The sequence below is a fragment of the Mus musculus genome, chromosome 6 (assembly GCF_000001635.26).
Source record: "Mus musculus strain C57BL/6J chromosome 6, GRCm38.p6 C57BL/6J".
Classification (NCBI taxonomy): domain Eukaryota; kingdom Metazoa; phylum Chordata; class Mammalia; order Rodentia; family Muridae; genus Mus; species Mus musculus.
The window spans coordinates 134,212,142-134,232,449 of record NC_000072.6 but is presented as its reverse complement, the minus strand read 5'-3'; the positions used below and the strand labels follow the sequence as shown (position 1 = coordinate 134,232,449).

At 44.4% G+C, this 20,308-nt stretch overlaps 1 protein-coding gene and 1 long non-coding RNA gene across 7 annotated transcripts in view; one reads left to right on the top strand and one right to left on the bottom strand.

The window, feature by feature from the left end:
• Positions 1 to 20,308, bottom strand: part of Etv6 (ets variant 6) — a 234,459-nt gene that overhangs the window by 37,709 nt on the left and 176,442 nt on the right. For all 5 annotated transcript variants that reach the window (NM_001303102.1, NM_007961.4, XM_011241206.3 and 2 more), the window contains one exon: positions 9,421 to 9,585. In NM_001303102.1, coding sequence (NP_001290031.1) covers positions 9,421 to 9,585 — 165 coding nt within the window. The remainder of the gene's footprint in view (positions 1 to 9,420; positions 9,586 to 20,308) is intronic.
• On the top strand, positions 9,581 to 20,233 carry Gm38908. 2 transcript variants are annotated; one of them, XR_869492.3, is made up of 3 exons: positions 9,581 to 9,729; positions 10,368 to 10,475; positions 12,040 to 20,233. It is a non-coding gene; the product is annotated as a predicted gene, 38908 (long non-coding RNA). The 2 variants fall into 2 exon arrangements; XR_869493.3 differs by having other exon boundaries at positions 9,581 to 10,475; positions 12,040 to 12,250; positions 12,729 to 20,233.

The window sequence follows — 20,308 nt, the reverse complement described above, 5'->3', positions numbered from 1 at the left end:
GGATCAGCTCGCTACAAGCAATGGGTCAATGATTCCATGAGGTTTTGAAAATAGCCCCACATTACTGACTTTTTATGTTGCTGTAGTGATAGTGTAGTTTGATGATAGAGAGACCATGGGCGAAATTTAAACCGTCGCAATGTCTTATTTTTGTGAAAATACCCTTTTAACATCTCTCTCTGTGACTCTCTGTCTCTTTCTCTCTTTGTCCCTCTCCTCTCTCTCACTTGCCCTGCCTATACTTCTGAATTATTCAAAGAAAATGACATCTTTTGGTAGCCACATTTTAAATGTACAAAATGGCTCACCAATTCTTTTTTTTTTTTTTCATTTTTCTATTTATTGATGCTCTTGGATCACCAATTCTTGATAACATTTTTTTTAACCTCACATAATCTAGATATTGTGATAGGAGTTGAGGATGGGAAATTTGAAGCCAGCCTGTGCTACATAGCAAGATCTTATCTCAAGCAAGCACAGATTTTCTTAGGGGGAGAACACATCTTTCTAGTTTACACAAAGCTGGGGTTGGAAGTTGGGGGTCAGTAGTGTAGGCCAAACCTGTTAATTCGTGATCCCTCTCTATAAAGAACTGGTATAGTCTGGGGTCCATCCTTCTTTAAATATACATCTAAGCATCACTCCAAGGTCTTACAAGCTTTACAAAAATTATCTCGAGATGCTGTCTGTTGCACAATGGTGGGGTACTGCACTTGGTATGTTAAGTGTCTTCCCATGTAGGTCATTAGCAGAAAAAACAAAAATCAAAAACACCTACCACCACCAACCTAACTAATTCTAGCAAGAAATGGCTCCACCTCTCTCTGGCTTTGATACAAGTTCACAATGCGTGGGGGATAGGGGTGGGGGGTGTGCTTCGGAATTCTAAGGATGGGTGATTAATGTTTAAAAACACCACAGCGCTCTCACTGTCCTCCCTACACCCTTCCTCACACAGAGAGATGTAGTCAACAACTGTACCAAACAATGAGCCTTTGTCTCTGGTATTAGCCATTTTTAAAGACACTTCAATTAACAACTTAATTTAACTGTATATTTTGGGCTGTAGCTATTGCTACTTTTTTTCTTCCAAATTGAGCATGAACTGCAGAAACACTTCACAGGAGGTTTCTCCCTGCAAACCCATCTACTACCACTCCCCCACCCCCGTAACAAATCAAGTGCTGTGGTTGGTTACAGACTTCCAAGTACCCACCCTAAGACCCCCTAAGGAACTTTCCCAGCTAGCTGCTGCTCACTCTGTCCCGCTATTTCTGAAGTTTGGTTGCTGGTGGTATAGCTAGCTGCTGCTATTTATGATTAGGATCAAATGAAGACTAGGGCACCAGTCTCTAGGGGGTTTCCTGAAAACTGGACAGGAAGGTCACAGAGGAGTTCTGACCACACTTTTTGGAAATGCTGTGGGAAGGCAGAGCTTGTACCGGAGTGCCAGGATCCAGAGCTGGATAGGGTTTTAGTGCTCCAAACCATAAGCCACCCATCGCTCTGGCTCCGATGTGAAGGGAATGCGGAACCCAAAATACAGTCCCTATTTTAATGATTCACATTTTAATCTCATACAAAAATAAGTCCCTAATCAACACTTTTTTTCTTCGCATTTAGTGTAATGTCTTCCTAACCCTTCCTAATTTACATGGCCATACTGGGTTTGAGCTTGTAGATCTGATCAATGTTTTATTTTGGCATTATGCAGAATAGAAAATGCAAACATTAAAGAAATGTGTTCTTGATGATTACTATTAAAAAAAATAAGGCTGCAATTAGTGTATCCATTTTGGAAGGGGAGGCCAGGAAATGTAAATTTAGTGACTGCGAAGAGTGTTCAGCGCTATTCCCTCAGTGAGGGGCACAGACTGCAGCAGACACTGCCAGCCTAGGGACCAGGTCACCTTGAGCAAGCTCCTGGGTTTCTCTATAAGACGCAGACGGTACCGCCCACCTCTCCCGCTCATCATAGAAGTTCAACGAGGATACTGAAGATCAGCACCCGGGAAAGAGCTGGTGTCCCCACACCTCCTCAGGCCGGAAAGAAGACCTAAAACAAGGGCTAGGAGGAAGAAGCCACTTTCATGTCTGAGTTCTCATTTCTTCAAAAGAAGTTACTTACTGTTACCGTGTGTGCGTGCGCCTGTGCGAGCATGTGCCTGTCACACACAGTGCGGGTGTGGAGGTCAGCGGGTAGGTAACCTTGTAGAGTAGGTTCTGTCCTTGCACCTTCTCCTGGGTCACCAGGCTTGCATGGTCCACACATTTATTTACCTGCAGGGCCATCTTGCTGGCCCCTGGAGTTTTCATTTCTCTGTAGTTGCTGACGCTCTTGGGTATGACAGATACCTCCTTAAACATGTCCTTTGAGGTAATCCGCACAATGAGACCAGCACAGGCTTGCCAGGAAGAGCTCCCCAGCACTGCTTCAGTGGCACCCGCCCTGTTCCGATACCATTCTGACTACTGAGGTCATTTGAGTGGCCCAGGCCACTCAGGTCTTGGGTGGAGAACTGAGGAGGAAAGTCTGGGTTCTTCATTCCCACTTGAGGAAAGGGAAGGTGGTCCATGGCCACTCTGCCTGGGCCCCTCATCCTCCCACACTGAGCTAACCCCAGCACTGCTGGCATGAGCTCTGCCTTCACGATGCTTTAACCTTGCTTCCAGCAGCTGGCAGGGGAAGGGGCTGTGCAGAGAGACCTTCCCACAGAAGAAAGAAGAGGGATGCATGCGCATCAGCAGGCTCTGCCGGCTGCTTACTTGAACCCTATTCCATAAGCAGCAGTTAGATTACCATGCCAATGCCTTTCGTGGTGATGGCTGGGAGCTGTGGGAGCCTGAGTTCTAGCTCTGCCAGGCACACTTAACTTTGACCCTGAGTGTGGGCACAGCTGGATCAGGCCTGGGTCTGCAGCAACCAGGAGCCTGCACAGAGGAAGTGGCTGGCTAAGCACTACGGAAGAGGCAGTGTGCCATACATGCTCTGTGTTTGGACTGTCAATAACGAAGTACCTGTAAGAGCCTGGAGTCTTAGGCCTTAAAGAGAATTCTAGAAATGTCTGAGATTGGCCTAAACTTCTGCTCTCTAGGAGTCCCCTCTCTCCCCTTCCCCTGCCAAGAAAAAGCCTTGGCTGTGTAAGTCCTATGATGGGCAGCCAGCCCTGGCATAAGAAAACCATTTTTCTTGATGATTCTACTTGGTAGAAAGTTGTGTTGAGTTGGAATATGGCCTTCTTGAAATTCCTATACCCTGGTTGTAGTTTCCAGAGTGTTCAAAAACATGTCTTGCCTACAACTTCCTAAATAGGCAAGGGTGGCCCCGCACCTCCCTCCACAGCCACTACTACCCTTTGCTCCTTTAACACTTACATGCTCTGTGGATGGATTCCTTAAATTCTCCAGTGTGTAGACAATCTCATTTACCTTTTCTTAATTAATATTATCGTGTGTGTGTGTGTGTGTGTGTGTGTGTGTGTGTGTGTGCTTGTGGGTTTGCGCCTACAGAAGAGACACAAAGCAAAGCACACATGTGGTATTCAGAGGACAACTTGTGGAAGCCAGTTCTCTCCTCCCTCCACGTGTGTCTGGGATCAAACTCAGAGTGACAGGCTTGGAAGCAAGAGTCTTTACCCACTGAACCATCATGCCAGCGCAGGATATCATATGTAACACTGGCAACTCTCCCTTGAAGAATCTGTGCACACTTGGGTACATCCTGCTTTCTGTGACTTTTCTTTGAGAATCCCACATCCTTGCTCTTGGGCATTGTTTACTTTCTTCCCTGCACCTCTCTTAACCCTTTTGAATAAGCCTAAGCCTGTATTAAAAACCTTCAACTCTGCATCACAGACGTAAAGTTAACAGTAAGGAAGAGATCTTTGGAACGCAGAGGGTATTTACAGTAAGTTCTCCATTCGCCTACTGAAAACAAAGGTTGACCCATAGAACTGTGTGCCCAACTTTGTGAATCTCAGACTCAGGAAAGGAATAACTGGTCACAGCTGGCACTTCTACAGTGGTAGGCAGTGGAACCCAGGTCTCTGCACTCAGAGTCAACAGCTGGTCCAGCTGCCAATGCGCGTGTTTCTATGCAAGGCCCAGATCCATTCGTGCTGCAGATGATTTACTATGAAGCTGGGGGCTTCCCTTATGCTCCTCCCTGGAAGGAGTGCTGGGAACTGAAAATGTCTGTACCCTCCAGTTTTATGCCCTAACACTTTTATATTATCCTGGGTCCACATATACACAGCGAAACTCAAAACAGCTTGAATCCTGTCTTTTGACATGAATTTTGAAAATCTGAATGTCTGCTTGTGTTCCCCTCTTTGTGTGTGTGTGTGGGTTGTCGGGGTGTGTACACCTGACTGCACCAGGTGTCTTCCATCACCTTCGCCTTACCGTCTGGGTCGGGGTCTGTCAGTGAACCGGAAGCTCGCCATTTTGGCTATGCTAGGTGGCTAGTGAATTCTTGGTACATCGCTGTCACCGGCTCGCATTGCTGGGGTTGCAGGCAGATACAGCTATGCTCAACTTTGGAACTGAGTGTTGAAGAGGTGGCAGGTCAGATCTCCAGCTAACACAACACCGGAGCCACTGCGGCCACGCGTCAGACACCAATTTTATTATTTTATTTGGAATTTCCTTTAAAAGCTGGGCCTGCTAATACCCACTACACACCTCCGAAAACCGAGGTAAAGGTTGCAAACTCAAGACCTGCCAGGATAACTCAGCATGACCCTGTCCATGCTGGGGTGGGACTGGTGGGTAGGGGTGGGGATGGAGCTTGGCTCCGGATGCGCTAGGTTAAATCCTCAGTCAGGGATGGGTTGGTTGTTTAAAACAAACAGAAGAGAAAGTGAAAAATGCCAGGCTAACAGTTTCCTGAAGGTGAAGAACCCAGGGATGCTACTTGAAGGGGTCAGGTGCTGAAAATGATTGATCTTACTCTTAGCGAAAGGACTTTGGGCTCTAGAGCAAGGCCAGCCCAATCCGATGCCAGGTTCCTCTCCCATCAGCCTCCTGCGCTAGGGCAAATTACTTCACCCCTTCTGAGTCTTGGTTTAAAACACTATCAGTTCAGCTCGCTTTTGTGCAACATGAGAATAATGCCACAGAGCTGGTGAGACAGAGGGGATGGTACCTAACCCTGGCCTCACAGAATACACACTGGCTGGATGGCCATCTTGTGGGCATGACTTTTATTAACAGACAAGTCATATTTTCTCAGCGTCAATATTTCTGCGTTAAAGCCCCCACACAGTTTCATTAATGTTACTTTTGTGTGTGCAAGTTTCCTTGTCCTTCCACTGACATAATTTCATATAGAAACCTCTAGTTCATAATTGGGTCTCTCTAAAACCCTCCCTTCCGTGCAGTCTCATCTCAAAATCTTTGGGTTTCTATCCTTCAGTATACAAGCAGCTTCAGGGGTTCCTGTACTCCCCCCTCATCCTTCAGTCCTTATCTCCCCCTACCAGGTCAGGACCAGCTCTTTCCTCATCTGTCAGCTAACCACCCCCAGGAGCTGTCAATTCTGTCATCTCTACTCCTTCACTTTGCTTTCTGGTTTTCCCTCTGAAGCCTTCCTTAAACTGCTCTTGCTGAGGTCCCCTCCCTGGTGTTAACTCAAAGGGCAGCCATGGTTCTTAGGGAACAGCGCCACCTTAGCAGCCTATGCTGCCAGGAATCTTAAGTGGCTCCCCTGCCAACTCTGCCCCCACCCTAGGATGCTTCCTGGCTCAGAAGACTACTTCTGTGGCTTTCTTCCTTCTCCAGCCCTTTAATACTGACGTTCCCAGCATCTTCACCAGTTCCTCTTGGAGCACTGCACCTCTTCCCAAGACTCCGCTTGTCGTCAGCCTGATCAGTTCCAGTCACGATGCCTTCTGACTCCCAAAACCGAGACCTCGTGAATGATTTACAGATAAAGTGTCCAACACAGAAATCTTTACAAACCAGAAGGGGTTCCCTAGCTCAGTTATCTAATCAGGTCAGAAACCTGGAGTTAATTCTCCCATCTTCCTTCCCTTTCACCTAACATGGAATCAGCCACCAAGCCTGGGGGCTCTGCCCACTTTACTGTTGGGATTGTCCCTTCTCTCTGTTGGCCCTTCCTTGGTTCTAATCATTTTCATTGTTCCAAGGCTCTAGCCAGACTGCCCGACATCTGTTCCTTGCCCATCCTCTGCTTCTGATCCTAAAGAGGATCTGCAAGGCACTGAATGACGTGATGAAGAAATAATAAACAAAGGAACAAACGGAGTTAGGTGTTAAGCTAAGGAGTATCCCGTTATATTGACCATTTTTAAGGTTGTCTAGCTATATTGGGGGTGGTTGGGCTATTTCTGGTTTTTACTGTTATAAATAGAAGCACAAAAGGACATTTTCTTTGTCCACTATGGGATAATTTCCTTGGGATATTTTCTTAGGAATGGAATTACTGGTGAAAGGCTGTGATTAGTTCGGAAGCTCTCATTATATGCTGCTGGTGATCACAAGGCTGGGACTGGATGGCCACTACGTAAGTGCCATCGGCTACTTGAGAGTCTCCCCTGAGCTTGCCGTTTCTCTGGGCTAGTGGGCGGAGCGTGGAACCTTAACACTGGTGAAGTGTGTACCTTGCAGGCGATGATTCGCTATGCCCATACTCTTGGCAAACGGATAGTCATCTCCGGCAGCATACCCCTCAGTTCGCAAACACTTCTTGTTTCTATTTCATTTTGACTTAGAAATTTTGGTTTCCTTTTGACCAATTATGAAATAGAGAAAATGAAATAAGTAAAAGCAGGCCTGGTGTGGGAGGCATACGTTTTAGGCTTGTCAGAAACTCCCTTTGCTGGGTCCTTTCTGCTTGTGGATGGTTTAAGAATGGAGTCTGCCTCCGCCCAGCAGTAGAGATGGAAAGAGATGCAGAGTCTCACAGCCAAACATTAGATGGAGCTCGGGGAGTCTTATGGGAGAGTCTAGAGAAGGATTGAGGGACCCAAAGTGGATAGCGATTCCACAGGGTGACCAGCAGAGTCAACTAACCAGGACCCTTGGGAGAGTCCAGAGACTAAATCACCAACCACAGGCCATAGCTAGGTCGCTTGCACATATACAGCAGATGAGCCGCTTGGTCTTCATGTGGTTGCCCAACAACTGGATCACGGCTGTCCCTGAGCCTGTTACCTGTCTTCCTGTAGATCCTGAGTCCCTAAAGGGACCACCTTGTCTGGCCTTAGTGGGAGAGGATGCACCTAGTCTGGCCGTGTGTGTATGTGTGCACACTTGTGTGTGCGAGCTCCTTATGGGGGTGTGTGCGACACCCTGAGTAGGGCATGACACCTAGACAGGGGCTTCCCCTTCTCAAATGATGAGAATGTGGAATCGGGGGAGGACTTGTGTGAAGGGGTACTGGGAAAAAAAGAAGGGCTGATATTGGGTTGCAAAGTGAATAAATAAATAAATTAATTTTAAAAATGGAGACTGCAGCTCACCTCTGTGGAGTTCCACTGTGAATTCAGTAGTGCAAACAGCCCTGGAGGGTGGCTCCTAAATGCCTACTCTTGTGATGGGACAATGTGAGTTTTGAACTTTGCTAGGCTCTAGTTCTATTTAATCTATTCTGGTAGCTAAACTTAGTTACAAAGTTTTCATTTGCTACGTGGAAGAGTAACCCTTTTCAGTGACCTGCCTCACCTAACTGGGCTCCACCTTCACAAGTGGCCTCTGCTTCCCAGTGTACGTGTTTGTGCTGATAACTGCACACATTGGGGAAGGTGAAAATGAAGTCAAAAGATTTCCTCTGAGTCTTAAAATAATGAGAAAAGAACATTCTTTTACTTAAAAAGGAGTAAATGCATTTTAGCTTCATATTTGTGACTTAAGTACAGAGATCCTGGGGGGTGGGGTGCAGTTTGTAGAAATATACTAACGCTGTATTTGAGAACCAATCAGAAAACACATATAATAAGATAATTACTTTCAGCTGAAAGCAGAATATAAAGTAAGGTATATGATAAGCTTGTGAGAAAACAGAAATACCATTAAGGGCACATGCAGTTTATTAAAGAAAGCATCAACTGCGCTGCACACTATTATACATCTCTCTGCAGGACAGAAGGACCCGACGCCAGCACTACCTTCATGTATCAGCTGGGGAGCTAACATTTTTCCCCTGAGTGACTTCCCTAAACATCTCTCTAACACAGTTTTCACTCCTTGTTCAAAGACACAGTAAGATAAGAAAGAGCCAAGTGTTCATGTCTTTGGTCAAGGCCATGCAGTTGTTGTCCTTTGTGGTTTGTATTCTGGGATTCTCTGACTTAATTCTACAACACAGCCGTTCGGTCTTGCAAGCCACCTTCTATTTAGGTGGCTGATCTGAGGAGCTTAGTGCAGGGAATTCTCAGTCCCACTTTGAAATGAAACTTTTCTAAACTGGACAAATGTAAGAAAAGCGTTCTTCTAAAGATAAGGACAGTGTTAAGTTGGAAATCGTCGAAATTATTTACAAAAGCATACTGGAACATCAAAAACCGCGATTTCAAGTATATCTAAGAAATTACATGCACACGTTCTCTCTCTCTCTCTCTCTCTCTCTCTCTCTCTCTCTCTCTCTCTCTCTCATACACACACACACACACACACACACACACACACACACACACACTCGTGTACATACACACTTTTGTTTTGGAGACAGGGTCTCAAGACGTAGTTCAGTGAACTACTCATGATCACCCTGCCTCAGGCTTCTGAGTGCTAGGATTACAGGTGTACACCACGATGCCTGGTTTGCCAATGTATTCTTAACTGAATTAAAGGAACCTTGAAAGTGAGTTTCTTTTTATTGTCTAGCGAGCATAATATGAATTAAGTTGATAATGAATTGAGTGATTTTGTTCATATAAAATAATGGACATGTAAATCTATTCTACCTGAATGCTATGCGTGCAATAACTCTAAATTATTAAGAGTGAATACAAAGTGAAACATATCTGTTCACCTTTATTAATTGGTCCTTCCGTGTCTAGTAATCAAACGTGTCTCTGCATTTCAATCAGCCTGGATCCATTTAATGGGGCAACTATTTAACAGCTCAAGGACTAGATAAAATGATTCTGTCAAAGTACTGGCAATGCCCAAACTCTTTTCTTTCTTATTCGACTACTGTCATTTGTTATTGATTGGACACTAGACCCCTTAAAGTTCCAGTGTCTGGGCACAGGTGAGTGACTTCTAAATTAACAGTCTCTTTGACTTGAAAACTTCGTCTTTCCCACACACTGGCCAATGCCTATAGACCTCCCTTTTTTATGATGTCAGTGTTCCTAGGAGAACTTCTGGGGAGGGTCCCATGGGTTATGATGAGTCTGGAAAAGATCAGCTATCGTTCCATGCTGAGCCTCTGCAAGAACCAGACTCTTTTACCTGAATGAGGAGATCGGTAGCGGAAATCCTCTTTGGTCAGCAGCAGGAGGGCCTTGCCATTCATTTCGAACTTGTTGCTCTCAATGGGCCTTAAAGAAAACTCATTTTCTGCCCACTTGAGCCACTGGGCTACGTCATCTCTGCTCCAGTAAATCGGCTGCAAACCTGTTGGACAACACAGGACAGAGAGAAAAGATCTTGTCAGCTGCACAGTTGGAACAAAGGGGGAAAGGTCGCAGAATAATTAACAGAACGGAGTCTCTCTGTCTCAAGAGCGCTTGGGTTGAGTCCCAAGGCCCGGCCAGGTTTGTAAGTACTTAAGTGTGGAGTCACATGAACTTTTTACTTAGAGGTAAAGTGAGGGGAACCCCCTTTCCATGTGTTTCAGGGGACGATAGGTCTGAGGCTGTATTACTTTCAGGTTGGCTCAAAAGTGGCCCTGGGGGGTGGGGGGTGGGGTGGTATGCAAGGAGGCCTGGAAGCATGACAAGTCTCAATGCATTTAGCTGGAGACTCAGAGCTTTGAAATGGGAGTGTTCCAGAGCTGACCTTGTCCCTCCCCAGAGCTGCCAAATGATGAAGGTCTTGAAACTTTTTCCAGGAAGAGACATTTACTCAGCCTCTGGGAAGTGGCAGGCTAGCCTCTGGCAAAGGCAAGGCCAGGGTAACACACAAAGTCCTTTCCTTCCTATCTGTCTTGCAGATGGACTCAAAGTGGGCCACACAGTGGCTCAGGCTGGGACTCTAAGAGGCAGGTCGTCTGTATGTTTATTTAACTTTGGTGCTGTGGGCAATTCTGATACATCCTTCAAGTGATTAGGACAATTGTTCTCAAAGTGTGATCATGGGACCCAGAGAGTTCCCAAGACCTTTGCATGTTATCTACAGCAAAGACTCTTTGATAACAATAGTAACATTTTTTTCTTTTACTCTTATTCTTTCATGAGCACATACAGAATGTTCTAGAAGTTACAGACCTGTGCTATCACAACACTCGGAATACAGAAACAGAGATGTGAATCCAGGCATCTTCTATTAACCTGGATATTGAAGAGGTTTGTAGAAGCATATAGAACTGTTGTTTGCACATGTCTTTTGAAAAATATACTTTAGATAATATATTAATATATGCTTGGCTGGTTTGTCAATAAGTTAGCAAATACTTTTAAAAGTCCTTTATAGTATGCTCAGTATTGTTATAAGTTGTTGCACGTAGCTATGAGCAAAAGCTCTTTGGGAGGAGGGCAGTCTTTGATGATTATTTACAACTTGAATCCTGACAGGGAGTCTGTCAGGTTTTATCCTCGGAAGTCACAGAATCAAGAGTTCAGAGAGAGAGCTCCGTGAGACCAGTGTTTGCACACTGGGGCTTCAGTCTCTGCAGGTGAACTACTTGAACTTTGGAGGATATGTGGTACATGTCTTTCAAATGTGCTCTTCAGCTCAATTCTGGAAGAAACTGCTTTTTGAACTATATGATCACCAGGATAGGCTGCTGAGAGGGGGGAAACGATTGGCTCAGATCCCAGGGAGACCACGCCAGGCTGTGAACATGATTGCAGAGCCTTCTAACAGGCTCTAGTGCAGAAAACGGTTTTGAAGAGCCGAAGTCAGTTTCTTCTAAGTCCAAGGAAGATTCCTCACAGCCAGTTAATTGGCTGGGCCAGGTAGATAACACAGCTACTTCGACAATAATGCAAGGTAATGCATGGGCCTCCTGGGCTACGTAGTGAGTTCCAGGCCAGCCTGGCAACCTAGTGAGATGCCATCTCAAGTCAAATGAGGCCTGATGATATTGCTCAGTGGTAGCATACGTGAGGTCCCAAGTTCAACCTCACTTCCATGAAACCAAAACCAACCAAGCCAATTCAAACCCTAAGCATTTGAGTGTGTTTTCCTGTTTTACATCTAATGGCAATGTCTTTTTCATACATAATCAAACAAGTGACTGTAGTATGTGACCACTTTATAACCTTTAGAAGGGAACTGGACCACTAAAGGATTTGAGGTTCTATGTTTGGGTTGTTACTGGCAATGCCCATTCAAAATGGTTTATGGACACAGAAAGTGCCTGCCTGTTCCTAGTGGAGTGTGAATGGTGGCAGGCTATCCTGGGAAGACCTTCGGCTATTTCCTACTCTCAACAGTGTCCACTTGGACAAGAACAGCATACCAAATTGTGATTTAAGATGTTACTGGGTAAGTGGGAGGATGATTCTATCAAGGATGGGTAGAGGTTCCAATCCGGCTGGCCACAGGAAAGCACCTAGTGGCCAGAGGGCTTGAGCAGAGAGCTTCTGGGTAACGCAGGGAAGTAAGTGGATGGGGCCAGCTTGCTGAGGTGTCAAAGTAAATACAGAACTGAAGCCTGCCTAAGAGGGGAAACGAAAGTTAGAAAGTTAAATGCTGACGTTTCTACCGAGGACAAACTAAAGCAGAGAGGTGGGTGACAAGGGGGCGGGGGACACAAACAGTAATTTGAGGTTCTTTATGTTCGATGGAAGAAAACCGTCATGAGTAATCTTTTCCCTAAATACAAGAAGAGTCACACACTCCCAACAACACTGCTGGGTAAGAATAACAGTTTCTCTTCTCACTTCCCATTAATCTCTCCCACAGCTCAGCCTTGAAGCAACCAAGGCCACAGCACCGTGGAAACCCCCTTACCAGGAGCCCACAAGGAGGCTCCCGGCACGTGTACAGCTGGGCGGCAGGTTACAGAGAGCACTTGGCAGCTAACCAACAGTGACCCTGACGCTGCAAGCTACCTGCTCCAGGACACTCAGTAAATCGATCAGCTTGACTGCACTTCCATTAGCCTATGGAGAAGGTGGGCAGCTCACTGAGCCAGAGAGAGGCTGGCTACATTGCGGGTGCTGCATGTCAAATCCCTCAGCTATTTCTTTTTTAATTCAACGGTGTAAAAGGGCTGGGACATAGCATATGCTTTGGAATTCTAACTGAGAAAAAAAGAGCCTACTTCCTTCAAGGGCCCTAAAGCCCCTATGTTGAGGAATGGAACAGAGCAGGTACCTGGAGGTAACGCTGAGGTGATGGAGATAATTTAATTGACTAAACAGTCATTTATGAAGCACTTCTCTGCACTTAGTGCTGTTCAGAGCATTTCAGAAGCATCAGTTCATTTAACTGCATGCTCGTATAACATTTGAGATGGAAGTGCACGTTAGAAGATGGAGGAGACCTGATGCGTCCCAGGGAAGTACCCCACACTTGTACGGTGAGAGCAACAAGTAGAGCTGAGATCTGAATCCAGGCAATCCGATGCCAGATTCTGTTTTCTTACCCAGGCACTTTCCATCCACACTCAGAATTAAGACTGGCTTTCAAAAAGACGGAGGAAACCAACTCCTTCCCACCCAACACTGAGATCCTTGGCCCAGGCAAGTTATCAGCAGATTGAAGATAGGAAAAAAAATCTGCAGATCTCAGGGAGACAGATTTATGGCTAGGAAGAGGAGGGAGGGGCAGGTGGAACGATACTTTGCATGTGTCTGGGAAGAAAGCGCTGCTTTCACAGGCTGCTCAGCGACACTTGCTCTTGACTCTCTGCCCAACTCCCAGCTGTGGGTGGGTCCAAGGCTGCTGAGAGGGGAGGGATGTGTAGGATTTGTTTCGTTGTCAGTTCTGGCAATTTGACTCAACAAAGAAAGAATATATATGTTAATGATTAGGAAGAAGAGAAGGATGGGAAGAGAGGAAGGGAGAGAGGGGGAGATGGGAGGGAGACAGAGAGAGCTCCTTATGATATTATTAGCCTCTGTGTGCCAATGTGTCATGAGAACCATTTAACTATGACCAGCGTTCATCACGGTGAGAATTTTGTATGGAGGAACTGAATTGCTATGAATGAGAAAATCACTAAGACCCCCACTCCCTTCTTTCCTCAGAGGCGAGATCAAGTTCATGGGCTCACACATAACCTTCAGTGATACATCCAGACTCTTAAATTCTCATAATTTCTTCAATTCCACGTTCAAATTGGCCACCACATTCATCAGGTCATCCTAACCTCATGCCCAACTTTCTGAGTTATGCATAAACTAATGAGAAAGCTGACCAGGAGTCAGGGGCCGGGATTTCCTTCCTACATAAGCTGCTAATGAGCGTGGGATTCTAGGCAACCCACTTCATTTCTCTGTTGCTCAATGGCTCCATCTGTAAAATATGGGGCTGAAGAGTATGTGATCAACAAGTTCCTGCATGGCTTAACATAGCCAGCACGCACTACTGAATTTGAACCTCAACTACCAAACAATACAGACAGCCAGGATGCTATTTCTTTTGCTATAAAACTACTCCACACTCGTGATCAAGATCTTAAGATTCTGTAGCTTTTCGAAGGCTCTTCTGAGTCATGGAAGGGAGATTAGTGTTATGTTCTAATTCTTTGCAAAGTTGTCAGCCAGCCATGGCAATGCTAAACCTAACAGCTTGCCCCTTTAAAAAAGCCCTTAACTGCTTTTTGTGTGTCTCCTAACTCACAGGAGCCCTGCAGTTGGCTGGGTTCTCATTTCAGTTTAATTGAAATTGAATGATCTGAGTTGGTAGACATTGTTTGAGCATTATTATGCTCAAGTTCCTTTAATTTGTGCGTGTGTGTGTGTGTGTGTGTGTGTGTGTGTGTGTGTGGTGTTTGCACTGGAACTCATACAAATTCAAGTGTTCTATTACTGAGCCAAACCCTAACTCCCAACTCAAGGCTTCTCAACACTTTAGCCATTGGTGAAAATATCCTTCCATGTTAAACTCTTCATATTTACAAGAACTTGCTCTGGACCCCATGCACTGGAAGGCAGAGTCCAGAATGTGAGAGGCAGACGCCACAGCAATGCTCTGATTCAACCCTGGTCCCCATAACTTATTAGGAAACCAAGGCCTGGAAAAGCTAAGCCATACCACGCCTGGTCAACCTACACCAGAGATCCATGTGACCTCATCTCCTGACTCAATGACAGCAACTTTATGACCCTTGACCCAGTCATGTCTAGTGACTAGTTCCTTGATTGCTTGGCTATCCTGCCTTAAAACAAGCAGCCCGTATCTACAGTTTGCAGATCTCTCCGCATCTCTGTCCCGTACTATCTGTACTATCTGACAACACAGGAGCATGACTCAAGTTTTCCCCTGCCAGGGCAATGAGGCGGACAGGCAGTGAACACTTAAATCAAACCAAATCACAATGATGACTATGGCTCTTGCTCTAACAGGTGAGATCATTCCGGCCCACAGAACTGGAAGAGGTAATGCTTGTGCTGTTGGCTCCTTCATCCACTTAGGGATTCCACATCTGCAATACTAATTCTCAAATAGATTAATAATAGCAGCAAACACAAGCACTTACTGCAGGTCAGGAGACGCTGTATATATGCCATCCCCATAATTCTCTTAACCCCCTAAGACAATAATGAGCAGTGCAGCACAGAGAAGTTCAGTGACTGGATAAAGTCACATAGTCAGAAAATGGAACCAAGTGGTCTGATCTGATACAACCAAAGCTCACAATTATTATACACACCTGCCTCTCTCTATGCGACCGTTTCGTACTTTGGTAGAAGAGAAAGGTACATTAACAATTTAATAAAACTTGCATGGTGATGTTGTAGCTCTCAGCACCAGTGTGGAACTTGTATTTTCTACCTGTGTGACCTTGTGCAAGTTACTTAGCCTCTCTGTCTCTATTTGGCCTGACTGAAAAACATGGAAAATTTTCCAGCTGCAAAGCACCAGAGTCACATATGGCATGTTTATAACTTTTTTAGCAACATGAAAAACCAATGCTTGGTACTGAGAAAGCATTTCCTAAGAACTCGCCCCTGTGTTCTATGCTGACATTAATGGTGACACCTTTGCTTGCACATAGAAACCTGGTATTAGGAATAATCCCACTGTAAGAATGTCAATTTCATCACTCTTGCGTGCTGCACGCCACCCAGATAAGGATCTCTTTCTACTATCATCCCTATTACAAAGCTTTGATGGGCATCCATCATCCCATGGGTCAGTGAAAGCGCCAACCAGGTGAGGCCTGAGAAGCTAGCATCTGGTGACACACTAGGCCCCCTCCAATTAATTTCTTAGCTATTAACCCATCTACACACTCATCAATAAGATGGAATGCTTTTCCAAAGCTCAGAAATATAGCGAGTATAAAACTTTCAGCAACTTTACTGAGGACTGGTGTCTGGCCCCATGGGGATAACTTGCTCCTGAGTGTTCACACAGGTCTGACAGTCTGTCCTGAACGGTACTCAGGGTCCCAACCAGCCTCACTGTTTTGGTTTGTGTACACACTTTTCCTCCCCATCTACTCCTCATGTCAGATCAGCTCGGCTTGTGTCTCTTCCTCTTCCCACTGCTTCAAGGAAAACTGTTGGGATAACTGATCTTTCTGTAGAGTTCTCTGGCTTGACATGAGTCTGCTCTGCATAGAACTCTGCTTTGCTCTCCCAACGAGCCTACCCATCTTGAATGCTCTGAATGATGGTCATCCCCCTGGATGGATGAGAGGGAAGGGTCAGGGGTCAATAGTACTGTTTTCTCTTTGCCTGTGTTGCTGTTACCATGTAAGTCGTAGCAGGCCAGTAACAGGTTTTTCCCAAAGTCCCCAACTTTGTCCATTGCTGTCTGAAGTTACCTGCCGCTCACCTTGTCTTAATATTTTATACCTATGTCATTTCTTCTTGATTGTTTTTCTTTTCAGAGACTTGTTTTATTACCCACTACACGGCTTTTTAAAAGTCGGAGCTCATTAGACCTATACAAGATTGCGGAGGAGAAGCTGGCATACCATGCTGGCACACAACTCGGTGATATTTTAAGAGCTTGATGAATGTCAACTTCTGAGAATCTACCTTAGAGAAATGGCTATGAATGCAGAAAAATTCATGCACAAAGATGTTAGTTTTTTTAATATCAAGTGTTATTTTTAATAGTAGAAAACAGAACATTAAAAAGAGAGCAGTCATTTACTGACAACATTTGTGATAAAGTGATGCAATTGATAACAGTATTCAGAAAGAATACACATTCATACGGAAAACTAGAATAGTGTATATACTCACAGACTCTCAAATAATGCACAGATGTTTTATAGAAATATTAATAGCAACTGTCACTTAGTAGTAGAATTATAGGTGACATTTACTGTCTCTTTTACTTTTTGTATTAAGTATTATTCTCTGAATAGGGCACAGTCCTACTAAATTGCTCAGGCTGGTTTTGAACTCCAAATCTTCCTGCTACAGCCTCCCGAGCAGCTAGGATTACAGGCGTGCACCAGCATGCTCCAGTGGCGTTATTACATCTACATAAGATGTAATGTTCTGTAGAAGTTTAGAAGCTGGTTGAGGTGGTTCAGTCCTGGATCCTAGTATGCAGGAGGTGAAGACAGAAGAATGAGAAGTTCATGGCTAGCCTGAGCTTTATTCGATACAAAAAGAGAAAAGGAAAGGAAAGAAAAGAAAGAAAATAAAAAAGAAAAGTTGCGCTCAGTAGGGACCATTCCCTCTACAGCTGTATCTGATGATTTGGGTTTTGTTTTCCCATCCTTTTAGCATCTGTTAGCCATGTGCAACTACTAAGTCAGAGTCTCAGTTTTGAGTGCACTCCAGTTTTCCTGAGCTGTGTTGTAGCATTTTGATTCAGGGGGTTCTAGGGAGTTTCTCTCTGAAGTTTAAAAGTTTCTAGTTACATCAAGAAAATACCTCTAGTTTGTCTTATATCCGTGATTCTAAGTTCATGCTTCCATCCCCAGCAGAAGTCCCCATCACTTCTACTTTGCCAGCCAATTTCTGTCAGACTTGCATCAAAGGACAGAGCCTCCCTCGGTCTCTTCTACCTTTGGAAAGATAAAACTTCCAACTATCCGGTACATGTGCTAAGAGTAAAATGTACATACATGTAATGGTGTGTGTGTGTGTGTGTGTGTGTGTGTATGTGACACTTCTCAGCGGTGTTTACATAGCACTCAGAACACAAGAGGTCCACCTTCACTAAGGCCCTGGCATACAACTCAAGATCCTATTGCTAGATGACTCACCTCTGGGCTGGCTACCCTATTGTGTAGCAACTTCTGAAATAAAACATTCTTTCCAGAAATGAGGGGGGAGGCCCATGAGCCTTAGGAAGTAAACAATCTCAGGAAGTTCCTGAAATCAATAAGGATCTCAGGTCCCACGCTACAAGTAAACTAAACTACTGGAGAGGAAAAAGACTCTCCGAGCCGCTGAACTGCCTACAAGTCATATTCCAAGTTCTAGGGCTGCAGCTTTGGTAAGTTATCAGTGAAACTGGGCTGGGCTTTTCCATGATGGAGAGTCATCTCTGCTCCTATAAGTAACTCTTACCCTTTGTGCTGGTTTGTATTAAATGTCAGCTTTACATAATATAAAAATCACCTGAAAAAGAGTCTTCATAAGGAATTATGTAGATCAGTTTGGTTAGGGATCAGTTAGGGAGTTGTCTTTTTTTTTTGGTTTTTTGACACAGGGTTTCTCTGTGTAACCCTGGCTGTCCTGGAACTCACTTTGTAAACCAGGCTGGCCTCGAACTTAGAAATCTGCCTTCCTCTACCTCCCGAGTACTGGGATTAAAGGTGTGCGCCACCACACCCGACTGGGAGTTGTCTTGATTGTTGAGGTAGGAAGATCCAGTCACTACGGGCAGCGCCATTCCATAGGCAGAGTCCTAACCAGCATGAGAGGGGAGAATGCTTTCCGAGGACAAGCATGCAAGGGTATGTTTATTCTTTCTTTGGGCTTGACGATAGCTGTGATGTGGCTGGCTGCTTTTGTTCCTGCTCTGACTTACCCAAAATGGCAGACTATAATTTGGATTTGTGAGTAAAATAAACCCTTCCCTCCCCCATGGGGCTTTTGGTCAGGGTATGTTATCACTGCAGTAGAAATGAAGTTAAGATATTCATAAACATATAATCTCCCCAAACTCATTTGTTCACCAAATTAGACTCTGGTAGAATATTACAGTCTGTGTAGAGATGTCCCAAGGTTACAATGAGCCTAGAACCAAGAGAACTGGAAGCTATGTCAGCAAAGGGTGGGTGTTGGGGGAGTTGGAGGGGAATGAATATAATCAAAATACATTGTATGCATGTGTAAAATTCTCTAGAAATTAATAAAATTATATTTAACATGTCATTCTACTTACTAACACAAATTCAAGTATGACACACAATAATTCCAGTATTTAGCGAATACTCTGCGTATTTTAGGGGTTTTGCAGGACACAGACTTGGCAATTGAGTGCCCAAGCTTTGACATGGATCTATAGGAGACAACAATGTATTCAGCAGCTTTCTGGAGCCCAGGAAGCTAAAGCAACAGTTCTGTAAGCTCTGAGACGCCCTGAAGGAGGGAAGAAAAAGATGGGCAGGCCCCGGGACAGCATCTCCCCTGGAGATACTGAGACTGTCAAGAGCAGGCAGTAGAAGGGCAGAGAAAGGAGGTCCAGGCAACAGAGTGGGAAACAAAAAGGCTTCTTTTTTAAATTCAGTAATTAAACTTATAGTTTAGTACAACAGATACCAATAGGCTCCACATGTACAATTCAACCAACATATATATCATATAGAGTTATTATGTACGCATATATTTCATATACATAATAAAATTATATTATGCATATATCAGTATAATATATATGTAGAATATATAATATATAAAACCACCCCCAAATAACAACAAAGCAAGTGCATTAATCGTACTGGACTTTCACAATTTATCTTGTCTTTATTCTGTAAGCTATACAGAGTAATGATATAAGAAGATTGCCCATAGCCTTAGGTTTTTGTAAGCAATCTAGTGATTTAAAGTATATGGCCGGCAAACACTATTCCATTACAAAAGGGACTTGAGAGTCCTAGCTGGGTGTCAGCATGTGTTCTGGAATGCATGTTCTACAGACATAATGGGACAATGTGTTTTAAAAATCAAAGCAAACTCAACACCAATGTTTCAAGTCAGTCTTCCAAAACAGACATGGTGAGGAGGCTCCATGCTAACCTCAGAGAATGGGGACTAACCTGAGCAATTCCATCCATCTCCTGGGCTTTTGGAGTTAAAGATCTGTAGGTGAACTCAGGGTCAGCCATTATCCTTTCTTTGAAAGGCACACACAGGGACCACCAGTGCCCACCCTTTCAATGTCTGTGGACCACTGGAGTTGATTGGTGGATACTGGAAAATCAATTTAGTGCTTTTAAGCATCTTGTATACAAATGATTCTAACTGATGACTTGTGATAGAATGTAACAGCAAACTAGATTTGAAAGAGAAATACACATACTATCTCAAATTTAGGGGAGGAAAATAGAATATAGAATTAGAAAGCTTGCCTACTTTTCACATAGATATCAGGGCAAGATAAAATAAGGGAGGCACTTGGCAGCAGACATTGGCAGGGGTGGAGGAGAGTGGCCCTTCCCCGGGAATGTTAGAAGACCTTGCTAACACACTGAAACTTGGTATGCATATTAGTAAAGATTCATCATCATCTTATCTTAGTCTATGAACACTGTGTTAGTGTGACTAGGAATGAAGAGATATCACAGAGAGAGGAGCTTCAAAAGCCAAGAGGCAAAAAGGACAGAGTTTCCTGAATTTGGGAGAAGATATGTTTTAATTTACCAACTTTATCAATACTTATGCCAACAATGAGTCCAACTGTAGGACAGAAAAGAAAAATAAGACGGCTAGCGACTAGAAATCACTGTGTGTTTCCAACAGGTTCCATGAGTACATTTAATGGGGACATGAGCACAAAGATCTGGATCTGTGGGCTCTGCATCCTAGAGATGATTGACAGGGGCTGCCGGAATGGAGTGAATGAACAGTTTCTCTTTCCCTTTTGC